This window comes from Aptenodytes forsteri, unplaced genomic scaffold (assembly GCF_000699145.1).
Source record: "Aptenodytes forsteri isolate BGI_AS27 unplaced genomic scaffold, ASM69914v1 Scaffold80, whole genome shotgun sequence".
NCBI classification, from domain to species: domain Eukaryota; kingdom Metazoa; phylum Chordata; class Aves; order Sphenisciformes; family Spheniscidae; genus Aptenodytes; species Aptenodytes forsteri.
Window position 1 is genome coordinate 2,634,911 of NW_008795026.1, and position 14,236 is coordinate 2,649,146.

Below are 14,236 nucleotides of genomic sequence, written 5' to 3' on the forward strand. Positions count from 1 at the left end.
CCACTCTTCCCCAAGCCTGTAGCGCTGCATGGGGTTGTTGTGACCCAAGTGCAGGACCCGGCACTTGGCCTTGTTGAACCTCATACAGTTGGCCTGGGCCCATCGATCCAGCCTGTCCAGGTCCCTCTGCAGAGCCTTCCTACCCTCGAGCAGATCAACACTCCCGCCCAACTTGGTGTCGTCTGTTTGTTACATCTATAATCAAGTTTACCTGAATCTATCGCGAACCCACTTTTCAGAATACTAATGGTGAATCAGCCTAATTTTTTTTTTTTGAAAGGTGATAAAACATTTACTCTAAAGTAAATACCAGGCTGGTGAGGTAAATATGCAATCAACCAATTTAGGCATGCATTTTTAGTGAAGGGAAGATGCGACAGTGAAGCACTTGCTAATGGGCTTGGTAGAAAACTTACTGCATAAAAAAAAAATTAAAATATGTTGTGGAAGTACACAGCACTTTGCCAAGCCTGATCAAAGTTAGAGCTGTATGAATTAATTTATAAAGTGAAAACTTGAGTTATTTATAGATGTGAGATGAGTTTGGCAATAGTTTAAGTCCAGAGAGTTAAAACTTTCCTTTGAAAAAGTCAGAATGTTTTGAAAACATTTCAATCTTTATTTTTACAGCAAATGTTCTGCAAATCTCTCACGCTTCCCCTCCCACTTTTTTAAGGTTAAAATAAAAAGTCAAGAAGGACTGTAAATCAAAACAAAATGAATCTATGGTATTTTAGATGAACCAAGATAAAATTTCCTAAGATCTGTTTCCCTTTGGGAAAAAGAAACATTTGAGTACCAAGACAACTCCAAATAATTCCCCCCTTCTCATGTTTGTTTTTTTATTTTTGACTATAAAACCACATAATTAATTGTTTATACACTACTAATCAAGGCCCATTCCCAACCTAAAGGAAATTACAGTCCGAACAAGACATGGGGTGAAACAGGGAAAAGAGCAGGTTGGGTTAATAAGAAATGGTGAGAATAAATTTAATGTGCTAAATTATTTTATAATTTTAATCCCAAGGGCAATTTACATCAAACAATTGTTCCTTCAAAGGATTTCTGGGCCTTCTGTCTCACAAACTTGTCTGGCAAATATATGGATAGAGAAATAGCTCACACATTTTGAAACGAGACATGAAAAGATCTTTTTTTTTTCCTTTCTCTGCCTATTTCTGATTAAAATATATGCTTTTTCCAAAATCCAGCAAGAGTGAACACTGAATCGATGACTTCTTACAGGCAAAGGCTCATCCCCTGCCCTCCAAATCTGTCCCTGAAGTTCACCCAACTCATGGTTTTTCCTGCATTGCATTTAACAGTGACGGTATAAACTCAAGCCAAGACTTCTGCTTTCTTCACATCATTCCCCTTTGCCGTCTCTTTGCAGCTGAGTTTCTGAATAGGTTTCTCCCTGCTGAATGCCATTTCCAATCTCTTTGAAAGAGACGGGGTTTTGTGCAGCACCGTGCGTAATAGGACCTCAATTTCGGCTTGCAATTGCCATAGCAATGAAGCAAGGTGTTCCCTCCAAGTTGAGAGCGTGTTGGTGACAAGGGGACACTGTGTTATGTGACCCATTGTCCAGCTCCTGGTTCCTTTTTTTGGAATGCAAATTGTCATTTGCACATTTTATGATTGAGGCAGTTCATGAATTACACGTTGTAAGGAGTCCACGATTAACCACCTGAACATTTATAGCCACTGTTGTATTACAAACACAATATAATTAGGTCTGACTGAGGAGAAACCACTTGGGGGAAAAAGTCTTGTCATTAGGAATTTCCTGCTTCTTAGCTCCTTGATCTCCTAATCTGCATCAGAGATTTCGTTCTTATTTGATTTGGTTTTTGTTTTGCTTTGAATTAGCATGAGCCAGGAGGCAGGCCATGTGAGAATGGAGGGAAGAAACCTTATAAGCACAGATCCCACTGCTCTTGGCATGAATATTAAAACTGCCATCTTCCTGCCCTAGATAGCTGTTGGTGTGAGGTTAGTCAGGCAGGGTTCCCAGAGCATAAAGAAGCAGAATTCCTCCTGATCATCAGAAAAAATTAGTTTGTTTTTTTTTTAAGGAAGGCATGGAGGGAAAGGCTGTTTTTTTTCAGCAGGCTCTGGGTTACACTTCCTTCTCTCAAGCAAACATAAAATTAGGCTGGGTATATATCCCCATTGTGCAGTGGCCCAGGGGAACTCAGGTGGCCATGAATCCCCGGGAACGCATCTCTGAGGATAGATGGGTTTTGCTCACTCTCTTCTTCTCTGCCCTTTCTGCAGGCATCCAGCACACGTCCGGAGTGCATCATCATGCAGGAGATTGAAGAGGAGCGCAGCCAGTGCTTGGCAGAGCTTATTGGGGATAACCAGACTTCAGGTATGGGGATGCTCTCTTCTCTCCCTGGCCTGCAAGCCAACATCAGCCAGCCTCACATCTGCCTTGCCCATGCCATTTCTCACCCGTTCTGCTGCTCGAGCAGGGCAGTCACTCCAGCTGATGTTGAGCTCTTACATTAGGAGGGAGAGAAATAGGTACTTCCAAAGTCTGATTCAATCAACCAAGAGTTTGAATAGCTCGCTGGGGATCACTTGCTGCCTCCCAGCCAGGTAAGCCTAGCTTAGGTGTCTCAGTCTCCCATCTCTCTGAACTGGAAGTGCCTTAACCAATTTTTCCCTGGGATCTGAAAGCCTGAAGTTCTCATAGGCCTTGGTTTGCTTCAAGAGAAGTTATGGCGACCTTCTCCTTCCATTGAATCCCATCCCCATGCCAAAATTCCTCCTGCCCCGGTGGCGAAGCAGAGGAAGGAAGGGTATGCTCCAAGGCTGCAAGGTATCTATGAATTTGGGCCAGGCAGCTGAGATCTTCTCCTTGTTCACGTGACATGGAGCACACAACACACTGGGCAGTCCTCCTGGAAGGCTCTCCGGTCCCCTTAACCCACGCCCTGCTTCAGTGATCAGGACAGGAGGGCCAGGTCAATGATGCCACCTTTGCTCTCCGGCCTTACAAGGTTTCTCCATCCCGGCCTCAGGCAGCAGCCATGGAGCTGTGCCTCCCTCGAGGAGCAGGCCTGGCACACCACGCGTTGGGCACGTGGGGTTTCAGAGCAGGAGAGAGGCTGCGGGGTGTTGCTGTGAGCAGAGGAGCTGCAGACCAACCTGCGAGACAGGACACGGGTAGGTGATGTTGAAAGGGTCTATGCTAACACAATTCCCCAGCGGGCAGCCTGCAGAGAGCTTGGGAGATTTTGATACAGCCACCCATGCTCAGTCTTAAATTGTAGAGATCAGTGTGGCAAAGAAAGCAAGCTTTTGGTCTTGGTGCTGTCCCACCCCATCACGTCCCATCCCATCCCACAGCAGTGCTGTCAAAGCCCCAAGTTGAGGCATCGAGTTGGACCTCTCCCCCTCCAAGTGCCTCTCTCAACTTACAGGTCCTGGGTTTGTGGGTAAAGGAGGTGTAGGGACCAGTGGCAGGCTGTCAGGCTCCGAAAACAAGGGATCGCATTGCTGGGGGAAGGGGTGGGAAGATACGTATCCTGCTTGATATTTGCATCCCACCTCCCAAAAGAGGAAAAAGTGGAAGAGGATGTCTTCTCATCCTCTCTCTCTTGGCATTGCTTGCAGTTAGGCTACAGACAGGACGACTGTTCTACCCAATGCTTATTAACGATAGAATAGCATCCTGGGGACAAGCTGATCCCTGGAGGAGCTTTGCTGGATGCAAGGATGGCTTTTGGCCCCTGCTTTTATCTACTAAGATATGGTTTTTCTTTGGTTCGGAAATTATTTCAAGTGTGCCTGTACAGTTAAATGGAGTCGTTTGAAGAAATGTTCTCCTGGAATCCAGTAAAGGGAAAAGTCAGGGTCATTAAAAACATTCGTCTGAAAGCCAACTAAATGCTTCATTTCATTTTTATGGACATTTAAAGAAATTCAATTAAATACAGTACATTCAAAATAGAAGAATAAATACTTGAAGTGTTAATATTTTCTTTCTGCTTTTTCAAAATAATTTTCCTCATTGGAAAGTTTAATCCAAAACAGCTTTTTTTATCTCTCCAGTGAATTAAACCACTGAAAATATTTTTCCGGATTCTGATGTAAAAACACACTCAGTCATTTTGCAAACCCTTAATGCCCAAGCACTAGCAAGTATAGAAGAATCCTTTGGGGTTTGTTTTTCGTAATGGAATGCTGAAATATTGGACTGGGATAATTCTGCATTTCCACCAGTCACTACCCATAGTCATTAAATGGGACTGATTCAGAAATCGCAGTTGTGAGCACTATAACATGTTTTTTTGTCCGTGGAGACAGTACCTGCTACTCCTGAGTTAATGTCAGATGTCGTTTGTGTATGTCTGCATGTCCTGGGTAGAAGTGGTCATTGATGACATCAGCGTGGAACAAGTGCGTGTAGGGACACAGAGTGTGTCCAACCAAATTTTACGAAGCAAACTGTGTGGAAAGCACTTGGCATCCATTTGCCCCAAAACATCAGCAGGTATTTAAGAGCTCAATACCCGACTCTTCGCTAGGCACTCACGGCTGCCCTTGCCATCAACAGAAAGAAACCAGCACCTCTAAAGTGTTGTCTCTCAAATGGGTGACAATGGGTGAATCATCTTATGGAGAAGTCTGTTTTGAAAATGGTGTGGACAGGTAACTTCAAAGTGTCTAATTGGCATGTCCTTCCCCCTTGGAGTGTTCAAGGCACAGCATGTGAGCACATGTAGGTAGAAAAAGGTGTTTTTCTGGAGTGGAGCTCCATAACTCGATAAATGTAGCTGAGCACAGCTGCAAAACAAAACTTTAAACTTTGACAGTTGGGGATAAGGGGGAAGTTTAGTGGGGAGAAATCTTAGGCAGGTGATGATATGAGATCATATGAAGGTGATGACTGTTTAGTCCGAGTGTTGCTGGGAAAAAAAAAATCCTAGTAAAACTCCCAGGAAAAATGTAATTTTAACACGGTTCAGTCCCTCAGAGAAGGAGAATGGAAAGCAATTGAGATTCCCTGCCATCCATAATGTAATACCTTGATTTATGGCCAGGTAGGTGTATTGCCTTCTGCGCGTTCCACATCCTTTTAGCGAAAAGAAAATCACTCGAGGTTTAACAACCGATTTGTTATCCTTTCTAATTAAATGAGTGGAAACAAGGAAACACACCATCTCGGTACAGTCTGGAAATAAAGCTTTGTTTAGAAGCCATTATCAATTGTATTGATCAGAGGGGCTTAATCACAGATGTAATTTGATGTGTCAGATAGATTAGTCACTTATTAAGAACACCTGATGGTAGCGCTGCGATTGATCACCGGCTCAGGATAAGCAGGTAGATTTCCACTGATAAACAATAACGTTTGTCTTAACGCTCTTTTGTCTTCGAACACCCATTCCTTATAGTGGGTGTATATGCATGGGTGAAATCGATGCTTTCTTTCCAAATTAAACCTCTGTGTTTTCAGTGCTGGTAGTAGGTGCCAATTGCTGGACCACAGGACTGCTGTTTATTATTAGCAGGATGGGAGTCTCTCTATTCCCTGGTAGGAGTGTGTTTCAGTATCCGTGAAGTTACCCACATTTGAGGAGACTTTAGCGGGGACACAGGAGAGACACGGGGGTCACAAAAGCGCGACCACCTCTGATGAGAAGAGGTTAGCTTTTCAGCACAGGAAGGGCTGCAGAAGATGCAGCTAGGGAGAAAACAGCAGGGAAGACCAGTTTAAGCTGGCAGTGTGTACACAGGAGAATAAAACGGCTGTGAGATCAAAGTCTGGACTTTAAAGGAAGTTTGTAACCATCAGAGGAGACTGAACAGCCTTTCTGGAGGTCTGCAGGAAGGAGTGTTTTATTGACTTCATGGCAGAGCTTGCCCAGTTTATGAAAGGGTGTGTAGGATGCAGCTGTGTATTGCAGCACAGGACTGGATTTCATGAGCGGGACTGCCCTTGCAGTCCTCTGCCCTGTTATCCTTTTACCTCCATGCTGAAATAACTAGTAAAGATGTAAAGTGACGATTGTGATTCAATACAGAAGTGGATTCTTTACCATTAAAATCAAGACTAAGTAGATTGAGACCGGTTTGTTTCACACGGACAAATAGCCATTGCATGGGAATGACTTTTCGTGAGGGATTTCTCTCACTTGATTTTAGGTAGCTCTAGCGTGTTCTGGCCAAGTGTAGGCATCTCTTTTAGGATGTGGTGAATCATGTTCAGATTGTCTTGCCTGTTGACGAGATCTTCGTTTACTATGAGGGGATTCTTAGTGAGCAGCTCAGCTGTGTTGGAAATAACCACACTTCGCAGATGATGCCTGTCCTGGTGTTCACTGGCTTGGAGGGGATTTGGCCAAATGAGGTGAAGTCCCAATTCCATCATTAGGAGTGATGAATCTGTTTGTTCACATACAGAATTGCATTTCAGGAAGCTAAACTTTCACTTGGGTATGTGTTAGATGATCTTTCCGATCCTTTGCCCCCCCCCAAAGAGTGCTCACAATATAATCTGAGGCATTATTAAAAAAATCTTTTGAAAAACCTGTTACTGTGCAAGTGGCAGGATTCTTCCCTGCTCAGTGCAGGGGATGATGTACAAAACGCCTCGTCTCAATCTCAGTGCAGACTGCGTTCCTAAAGGACCTAAAACTCAAGTCAGTGAGATGCCTGCACCATTTCTGTGAAGTGAGAGAGAAGACTTTTTTGCTGGGTTTTGACATGCTGGAAAAGAAGTTTTGGTTATTCCTCCCCTTATCACACAGCTAAGGAGAAAATGCTGCATCACACACAGACATACCTGGGTGTTGGACTAGTGAAATTTGTAGTTTTGTTATGTGTGAGATGTTTGTGAATCCACATCCATTAGCTGCGGATGCCTTAATTTCCCACCCTAAGCATGTTTTAATCCCACTCCATGCTAGTCTAACAGTTGGTCTCCCCGCAAACTTTGCCTTACTTGATATCCATAGATTATTGCAACTACAGCAGCACTGTTGCTGCAGTTAGGGTGACTCCCTGGGTCTCTTGGCCTTAGTTTTCCTCCTTTAAAACAGAAATATTAATATTTTCCTATCTAGCAGGGGTAAGGTAAGGACAAACAAATTGAAAAGTGTCCAGCTCTTTTACGATTGGGACTTATAAAAGTACTGTGGGTAGACAGAGGAATAGGAAATGCAGTATTTTGGCAGCACCCACAATTTGAATTCACAGGAAGCTACTATGTGTCTGGGGAGAAACAACACCCCAAAAGAGAAAATACACGTCATCCAGGTTACGTTGCCTCTTCTCTTTCTCCGCCTTTCTTCTCCCAAATATATCTCTACATAGTATCGTACATCAATCTGCAATGGCTGCGGGTGCAGATTTTTGTGGCTGATGTTTTCCCAGCAGCTGCTTAGGGAGTTCCTTGGGGATGCTCAAGTTATAGCTGACATATACAAAGCCACATTGCCCTATATGCCAGTGCCGAGCAATGCAGTGCTGTAATGGGTATGCAGAGGCAGGAGCTAAAGTCCTGACAGTGCTCCAGTGTCCAGAACAGCTGGGACATTTAGCTCAGCAGCATCTCGGTGCAGTTACACCACCAGTGACCCTGCAGCGCTGCTTTCTGCAAGATCGGTGTACTGTAAGCAACTGGTAGCAGGTCAGGTTCGGGGGTTCAGCTGCACCGTTCAAAGGGTTCCCAGATCATCCGAAATTTTCAACAGCCAGTGCCCGTGGGAGTCCTGCCTGGGCAACTGCAGTGTCAGTTCAGCCAAGTCAGTCCCAGGATTTGAACGCGTTCGGTGAGAGCTCTCTCTGCCACCCCACTGAGCAAGTGTGATGGGAGGTTTTTGAGAATTGCTTCGCAGAGAGCAGTTTGCACGCTGCCAGCAGCTGCTGCGATATGCCCAGTAGCTGTTTGGGCTTCTTTCCCTTTCCTTTTGCTCTCTGGCTGTACAGGGCTGCTTCTCTGGTGGCATCTCCCACCACTGCAACGTAAAACAAATAAATAAGGCAATTCCACAGCCTGGGGTTCTCCAAGGCACTTAGTAGTTTTAGGAGCTTATAATAAATAGAGTTCCTCAGTCCTCTGTAATATTTTGAAAATGCTTACAAACATATTTCAAAAGTGAAGAATGCAATCCCAGCCCCACTGAAAACCAGGCTTTTATTCCAAATACTTTTTCAGCCAGGACATCTGTATGCAATACAGTGACTGCTTAGCTGATAATTCAGTTAGCAGCAGTAGGGAAGTGCTCTCCCAAGGGTTAGGAGGAGAGGATGGCTGAAGGAGGTTTTGCTTTCCAGACTCACAGATGGTGGCAAATCTCTCTCTATGTGAAGTGTGGCTGAGCTCCTAAAGGCTTGCCGCAAGGCAGGTCTCACCACTGCGTTGCCTCTTGCTGACTTCCACTTGCTTTTTTTCCTGTAATGATCCCTGAGCACAGCGGGGCTTTTTTGGTTTTGTTTTTGAGAAAGCCTCACCTCTCCATGGCTGCAGCTTACAAACAGTTCAGCTCAACCTGAAGCACCCAAATAAAATTAAAAAAAAGTAACCTTTCTTTTCTGTCAAAAAGCCAAGAAAAGCAATCAGGTCTAGGTCGGTTGGCTCAGCTCATTATCTGTTTATCCCATTATTGCTAATCAATTCGCTCTGCAATCAGATATCCTTTCAGAGGCAGGAGGGTCATTTAGGAATGGCAGTTGAACGAGGTACTGTGACTCGTGTTTGGGTGGGATGAGCAGCTCTGGAGACCATGCCGCTGTGCAGGAAACATGGCATCGTATGGTAAACAGCCTTCACGGAGAGTGGTGGGAATATCAGGCGGCACTTGGGCACGGGAATCCTGGCCCAGTTTTGGAGTTTACTTTAATGGCATGGAAGTTTGAGTATGAGGGAAAATATTCAAGAACAGAGAGGAGAGCTTTAAACCACAGAAGACTCCTGACACCAGAGCCTCATGACCTGAGCAGGTGGGATGCGGTTTTCTGCATTAACATAGAACCTTGGCTTAGTATCACAAAATCACTGAGGTTGGCAGGGAGCTCCTGATACCACCTAGTCCAAACCGCTGATTAAAGCATGGTCAACCAAATCAGGTTGCTCAGGGCCATGTCCAGTTGGGTTTTGAATATCTCCAGGGATAGAGAGTCCACAACCTCTCTAGACAACCTATTCCAGTGTCTAAGTATGTTAACAGGGGGAAAAAAAAAATCTTATTTTTAAATGGAATTTCCTGTTTTTCAGTTTGTGCCCATTGCCTCTCTGTTTTCTTTGCTTTCCCCTGAACACCATCGGATATTTATACGCATTGGTAAGATCCCTCCTGAGCCTTCTCTTCTCTAGGCCGAACAGTCCCAGCTCTCTCAGCCTTTCCTTAGATGTGAGATGCTCCAGTTCCTTAATCCTCTTTGCAGCCTTTTGCTGGACTCTCTCCAGTATGTCCATGTCTCTCGTGTACTGGGGAGCCCAGACCTGGACCCAGCATCCCAGATGAGTCTCACCAGTGCTGAGCAGAGGGGAAGGATCACGTCCCTCAACCTACTGTCAACGCTCCTCCTAATTCAGCCCAGGATCCCATTCACCTTCTTTGTGGCAAGGGCACATTGCTAGCTCATGTTCAACTTGGTGTCCACCAGGACCTCCAGGTCCTTCTCTGCAAAGCTACTCTCCAGCTCGTATGGGTGCATGGCATTATTGCTTCCCAAGTGTAGGACTTTGCATTTCCCTTTGTTGAACTTCCGTCGCTACAGTTTTTCAGGACTTTTTTTCTTTTTCTCCAAAAGGGAAGACTTTGGCTTGGTTTGGTTCCTAAATACTTGCAGAAGTGTAAGTGAAATGAGCTCAGAACTTCACAGCTGGAGGCTGTCAGCATCTCACAGAGCCAGACCTGCATTTTGTCTGTCTGTTCCCCACAGTTCAGTAGCGTGGAGATAGCTGAGATTATTTTCTAAGTGTCAGTGAAAATTGCCAATAGCCATCAAGGAACTGCTACAGCCAAGCTGCTTCTGATACCTCGAGTACTTCAGCACTGCAGTTTATATTTTCAATCTAGACCTGTCTGTCTTGCAAGCAGGATTTGAAACCCAATCAAAAAGTCAGAAAAGTGGAAAACGTGAAAGAAAATAGTGCCAATCGCCTTCCCAATGCCTGTTCACATCTGCTTAACTTGTACATGCTTCACATTTGTTATGGGCAATAGAGCTGAGTCCTGCAAGCTCATCATCAGCATTGTCGCATGCAAAGAAATCCAGGTGGGAAATGGCCCATGTTGTTTAAAAACTGAATATTGCTTTTGCTGTTCCACAAGCCTAGAGCGGAGGCTGGCTTGAAAAGCCAAATTTAGAGCTTGGGGTTCTTTGTCAGTCTCCCTTGAAGAAGTCAAGCCGTGTTTGATGGGAGAAGAAGCAGTGAACATACGGAAATTAAAAGTCAAGCTGGAAAAACGTTAATGAAGTTTAAATTAGCAGTCTGTTTATTCATCACCATCTGTTTATAGTGCAGTAAGATAAGAAATAATTAATAGTTCCTTGCTTGCAAAAGTTCAAGTGAATTCTCACCTTCCAGTTGCATAAGACCTCCTGCAATAGATGATGTGTCGGACGGATTTGTATGACAGTCCAGTTATCAGCAGCTCTCCAGGTGCTCCATCGCTAGAGTAGGCACTACGTGGCTGATGGCAGCTCAAGCGCTCGAGGTAGTGCACGCGGCAGGGCGGAGAAGGGGGTGGATGGACCACTCACCCCAGGCTGGGGAAATGCTGCATATTCTGGCTGCGTCAGGGTGGTGGTACTACCCTGAGACCTGCCAAGTGCTCATGTGGGTGCTCCTTACACCTTCACATACATGAGGATGGATGGTTTTGTTAGCAAAAAGCCACTGTTTTAAACTCAGTAGTGGAGGGAACATTCAGATGAGCCACTGAACTGGTAGATTTGAAGGGTGGTAGCTTCCAGGGGAAATATACATCCTGGCAGACATCTGAGGGGGTCTCTGGGTAATAATGTAAGGTGACACTGGTGCAGCCAGAGGAGAGACCTGTCCCCAGGCTGAGAAGCTCTGCAGAGAGGTTTTGCTTGCAGGGGAAGCAGGCAGGTTTGTCCCTGTGCTTCAGAGCAGTCAAAGAAAAAAGTCAAGAAAAGTCAAGAAAAATAGTCAGACCCCCTTGGACGGGGGTTGACTCTTGTGAGCCCTTAGCCACACATCAAAGTTCTTAACGGATGCTCTTGGATAATCAGTGAGGCCTCCAGTTGTCATTTCAGAATTGTGTAGGGCTATCATAAGTCTTGTACCATATCCACCAGCCCCTCCAAAAATCTCATGTATCCTGGGACACCAGGAATGGCATTAAATGACTACTGCTGGTCTGCTAAATCAAGCCCTGAGGATCTAGTCAAGATATTCAATGAAGCCTGGAGAACAATTTAGTTCAGTCTAAACTAGATCCCTACATTTGATCTTAATGATCTCTTTAAAGGCAAAGGGACCTGCAGGACTTCTTTCCATGTTGTCTTTCCTTAGTTTTTCATTTACTGCACCTTATTACTCTGGTCTAGGTGATACAAAGGGCCTCTTGGTTTCAGTCTTGCTCTGACCAGCAACATCAGGCAACTTCCAGATATGACATCAGTCCTCTATTCCTGGACAATGTGGCCTCTCCTACAACAGCAGAAAATTCAGCCATGTGACATCAAGACCTTAAACCCCAGACTCTCATTTATCTTCCTTAGAGGATCAGTACCAGAGTCAAGGTGCCTTTTATTTAACAGAATTTTTTCTTCCAGTTATTGGACAGTGGCCATGATACTCAGTTGGGACAGGCCACTGCATGGTACCTCCAAATGGTCTTCCTTCATTAATGCTTTCCTCATCTGCTCTGGGACTCTTCCCAGCCACCAACGCTTCATGCTGCAGCTCTTACTGAGGTGGAGCCTGCACTCTGGAAATTCAAAAGAAAGAAATCTGCCCTGTATTTTTCAGAGGATAACCTTCCCTTGACCACGCTAGGAAAGATGGCATCTGAAACATGAGAAGGAAGCACATGTTGCCATGGTGGTAAACCCAGCTTCAACCCTTAGATGTAAGCAGCCCCCCGACTTTTGTATTGGCTGCTTTGATCCAGTCTGAAGCTGATGGCCATTCTTCCAGGCCATGAGTCTTTTTCTGAGGAAATACTACCCAAAGGTGTTTTCCCTACAAAGCTGTTATTTGGCTGTCCATCCTTGCTTGGTAACCCACTGCTCAAGGAGGGTGCACCTCTCCACTGAGGACTGCTATTCCCAGTTGAATAGTAGCACCTCCTCAGTTGCTTGTCGCTGTCTGAGCCTACCCTATCATCTGAAGTCCAGACACCTACCAGCGACAGGATGAAATTCAAACACAGATCTACACAGCACTTCATCATTCTTCCCTGTAGAGCTAAGAGTTGATTTTTGCCTTGACCTCACTTTTCTACAGACACAATCACAAGATAGGACGTTACAACATCTGTTTTCTGCCTTAATATGCTACGGGGGTGGAGGCTTTGCTTTTGTTTTGCCTGTTGCTGACATGTCCTGGCTGCAAGGTTTCTAACGAACAGCAGTGTTTATTTGACTTGGGTACAGCTGTCTTGTGGCTTGTGGGGATTAACAGCTACTTAGTGGACGTAAGTCTTGTACTGAAAAAAAGGCATTTTAGTTTGGAGAATGTGTAACCTTTTTACATGCCATCAGACTTTTTGGTTACCCTTTTTTTTTTTAGCAAGGGGTAATATATAGATGCACGCGGCCTTAGCTATGCAAACGTTATAGAAATAAGGAGAAAATGCCATTGCTACAGAGCAATGGAAAGCAAATGTAAAGCATTTTCAAAGCTCTGGATAATTGCTCAGATGAAATCCATCTATGCAGAGCTTTTGTTTCTGACAACGGCTTGTATTTGTCCCCCTCACACCCCATCAGATTTCTAGTTAAGAAATCTCCCCTTCCTGATCTTCTTTATTTTTCTTTTCTGGCTGACTGTATCAGGGCACTTTCATGATGGTATCTACCCTTTTTACATAGGAAAGTACTTTGGAAAACATTGCATATGCCATAAGTTATGTCGAACTCCTGTTACAATATATGGCTGAGGTCCGAAACCTGCTGCAGCTGGTGGAGATTTTTCCACTGGTTTTACTATGCACTGGACTTTCTGTAATCTAGGTGCCTTTATTTCTTGATATCCAGGCCTTTTAACATAGGAAAGTGAAACTGTGGAGGACATGAGGAGCTGAGGTCAGACGTACCACGGTTTACACCCACCAGGCCTAAGTAGGGTTTCTATTATGGAAAGCTTTTAAATTATCGGTGTCTCACAAATTTAACTTTTCTTTTTTCTTGCCTTCTAACCGTTAAATATGCCTCCATGTGAAACCAAAGCTTTCTAGTCCTTCTTGTCCCTTCCTACAGAGCTAAGGTACAGGGCTCCCACACAACCTTTCCTGCTTCTGCAGATGCCCCTCAATATTTATGAGCGAGAAGCACATTTCCAGCACAAACTCCAGCACATTTAACAATCAAGAGCTAGATCATGAAGATTTTACGTGATGAAGCTCTCTCCAGCTTTGCGTAAAGCCAGCAGTATCTTTCTAGTAGCAGGACAGGCAGTCTTTTTTTTAGTGGAGTAGTGGAGTGTCATATCTTAGCCCAATATTTACCATGAAGAAGAGCAATGGCTGAAAATCTCCATTGCAAAGCATATCATTTGGTCTTGAAGGTACAGGGTGATACTTTAAAGTAGCAACAGGGTAAGATTCCTCTTAATCATGCCATAATTGCTATAGGACCTCTCCACAGCTTATTCCAGACTGGTGAGCCGTGAGCACATTGCCAAGGGGGGCTGTCACTTGCCTGATGGCCTTCAAAGAGCAAGTCAAGCTGAGTGTGTGCACTTCATTAGAGTGCCATACTTACCTGGCAGGGGAGACACCATGATCAGGCAGGTGGTTTTCTCAGGGCGAGGCTCATCCCCTGCACTCCGGGTGTGCTGACCCCTGCGATTTCCCCAAATGCGGGAAACTCAACTGCATAATTTGTGGTAGTGGGGAACTGCATTCGCGCTCTCCCCTGTTTAATATTGTCCTGGTTTCGGCAGGGATAGAGTTAATTTCCTTCCTAGTAGCTGGTACAGTGCTGTGTTTTGGATTTAGGATGAGAACAAAGTTGATAACGCACCGATGTTTTAGTTGTTGCTGAGCAGTGCTTACACTAGCCAAGGACTTTT

At 44.8% G+C, this 14,236-nt stretch overlaps 1 protein-coding gene across 1 annotated transcript in view; it reads left to right on the top strand.

The window, feature by feature from the left end:
- Positions 1-2,278: 2,278 nt before the first annotated feature.
- The window catches only part of VIPR1 (vasoactive intestinal peptide receptor 1), a 76,958-nt gene continuing 65,000 nt past the window's right edge, over positions 2,279-14,236 (top strand). Inside the window, exon 1 of the mRNA XM_009275936.2 lies at positions 2,279-2,380. Within this exon, the coding sequence (XP_009274211.1) occupies positions 2,314-2,380 (67 nt within the window). The 5' untranslated portion in view covers positions 2,279-2,313. The remainder of the gene's footprint in view (positions 2,381-14,236) is intronic.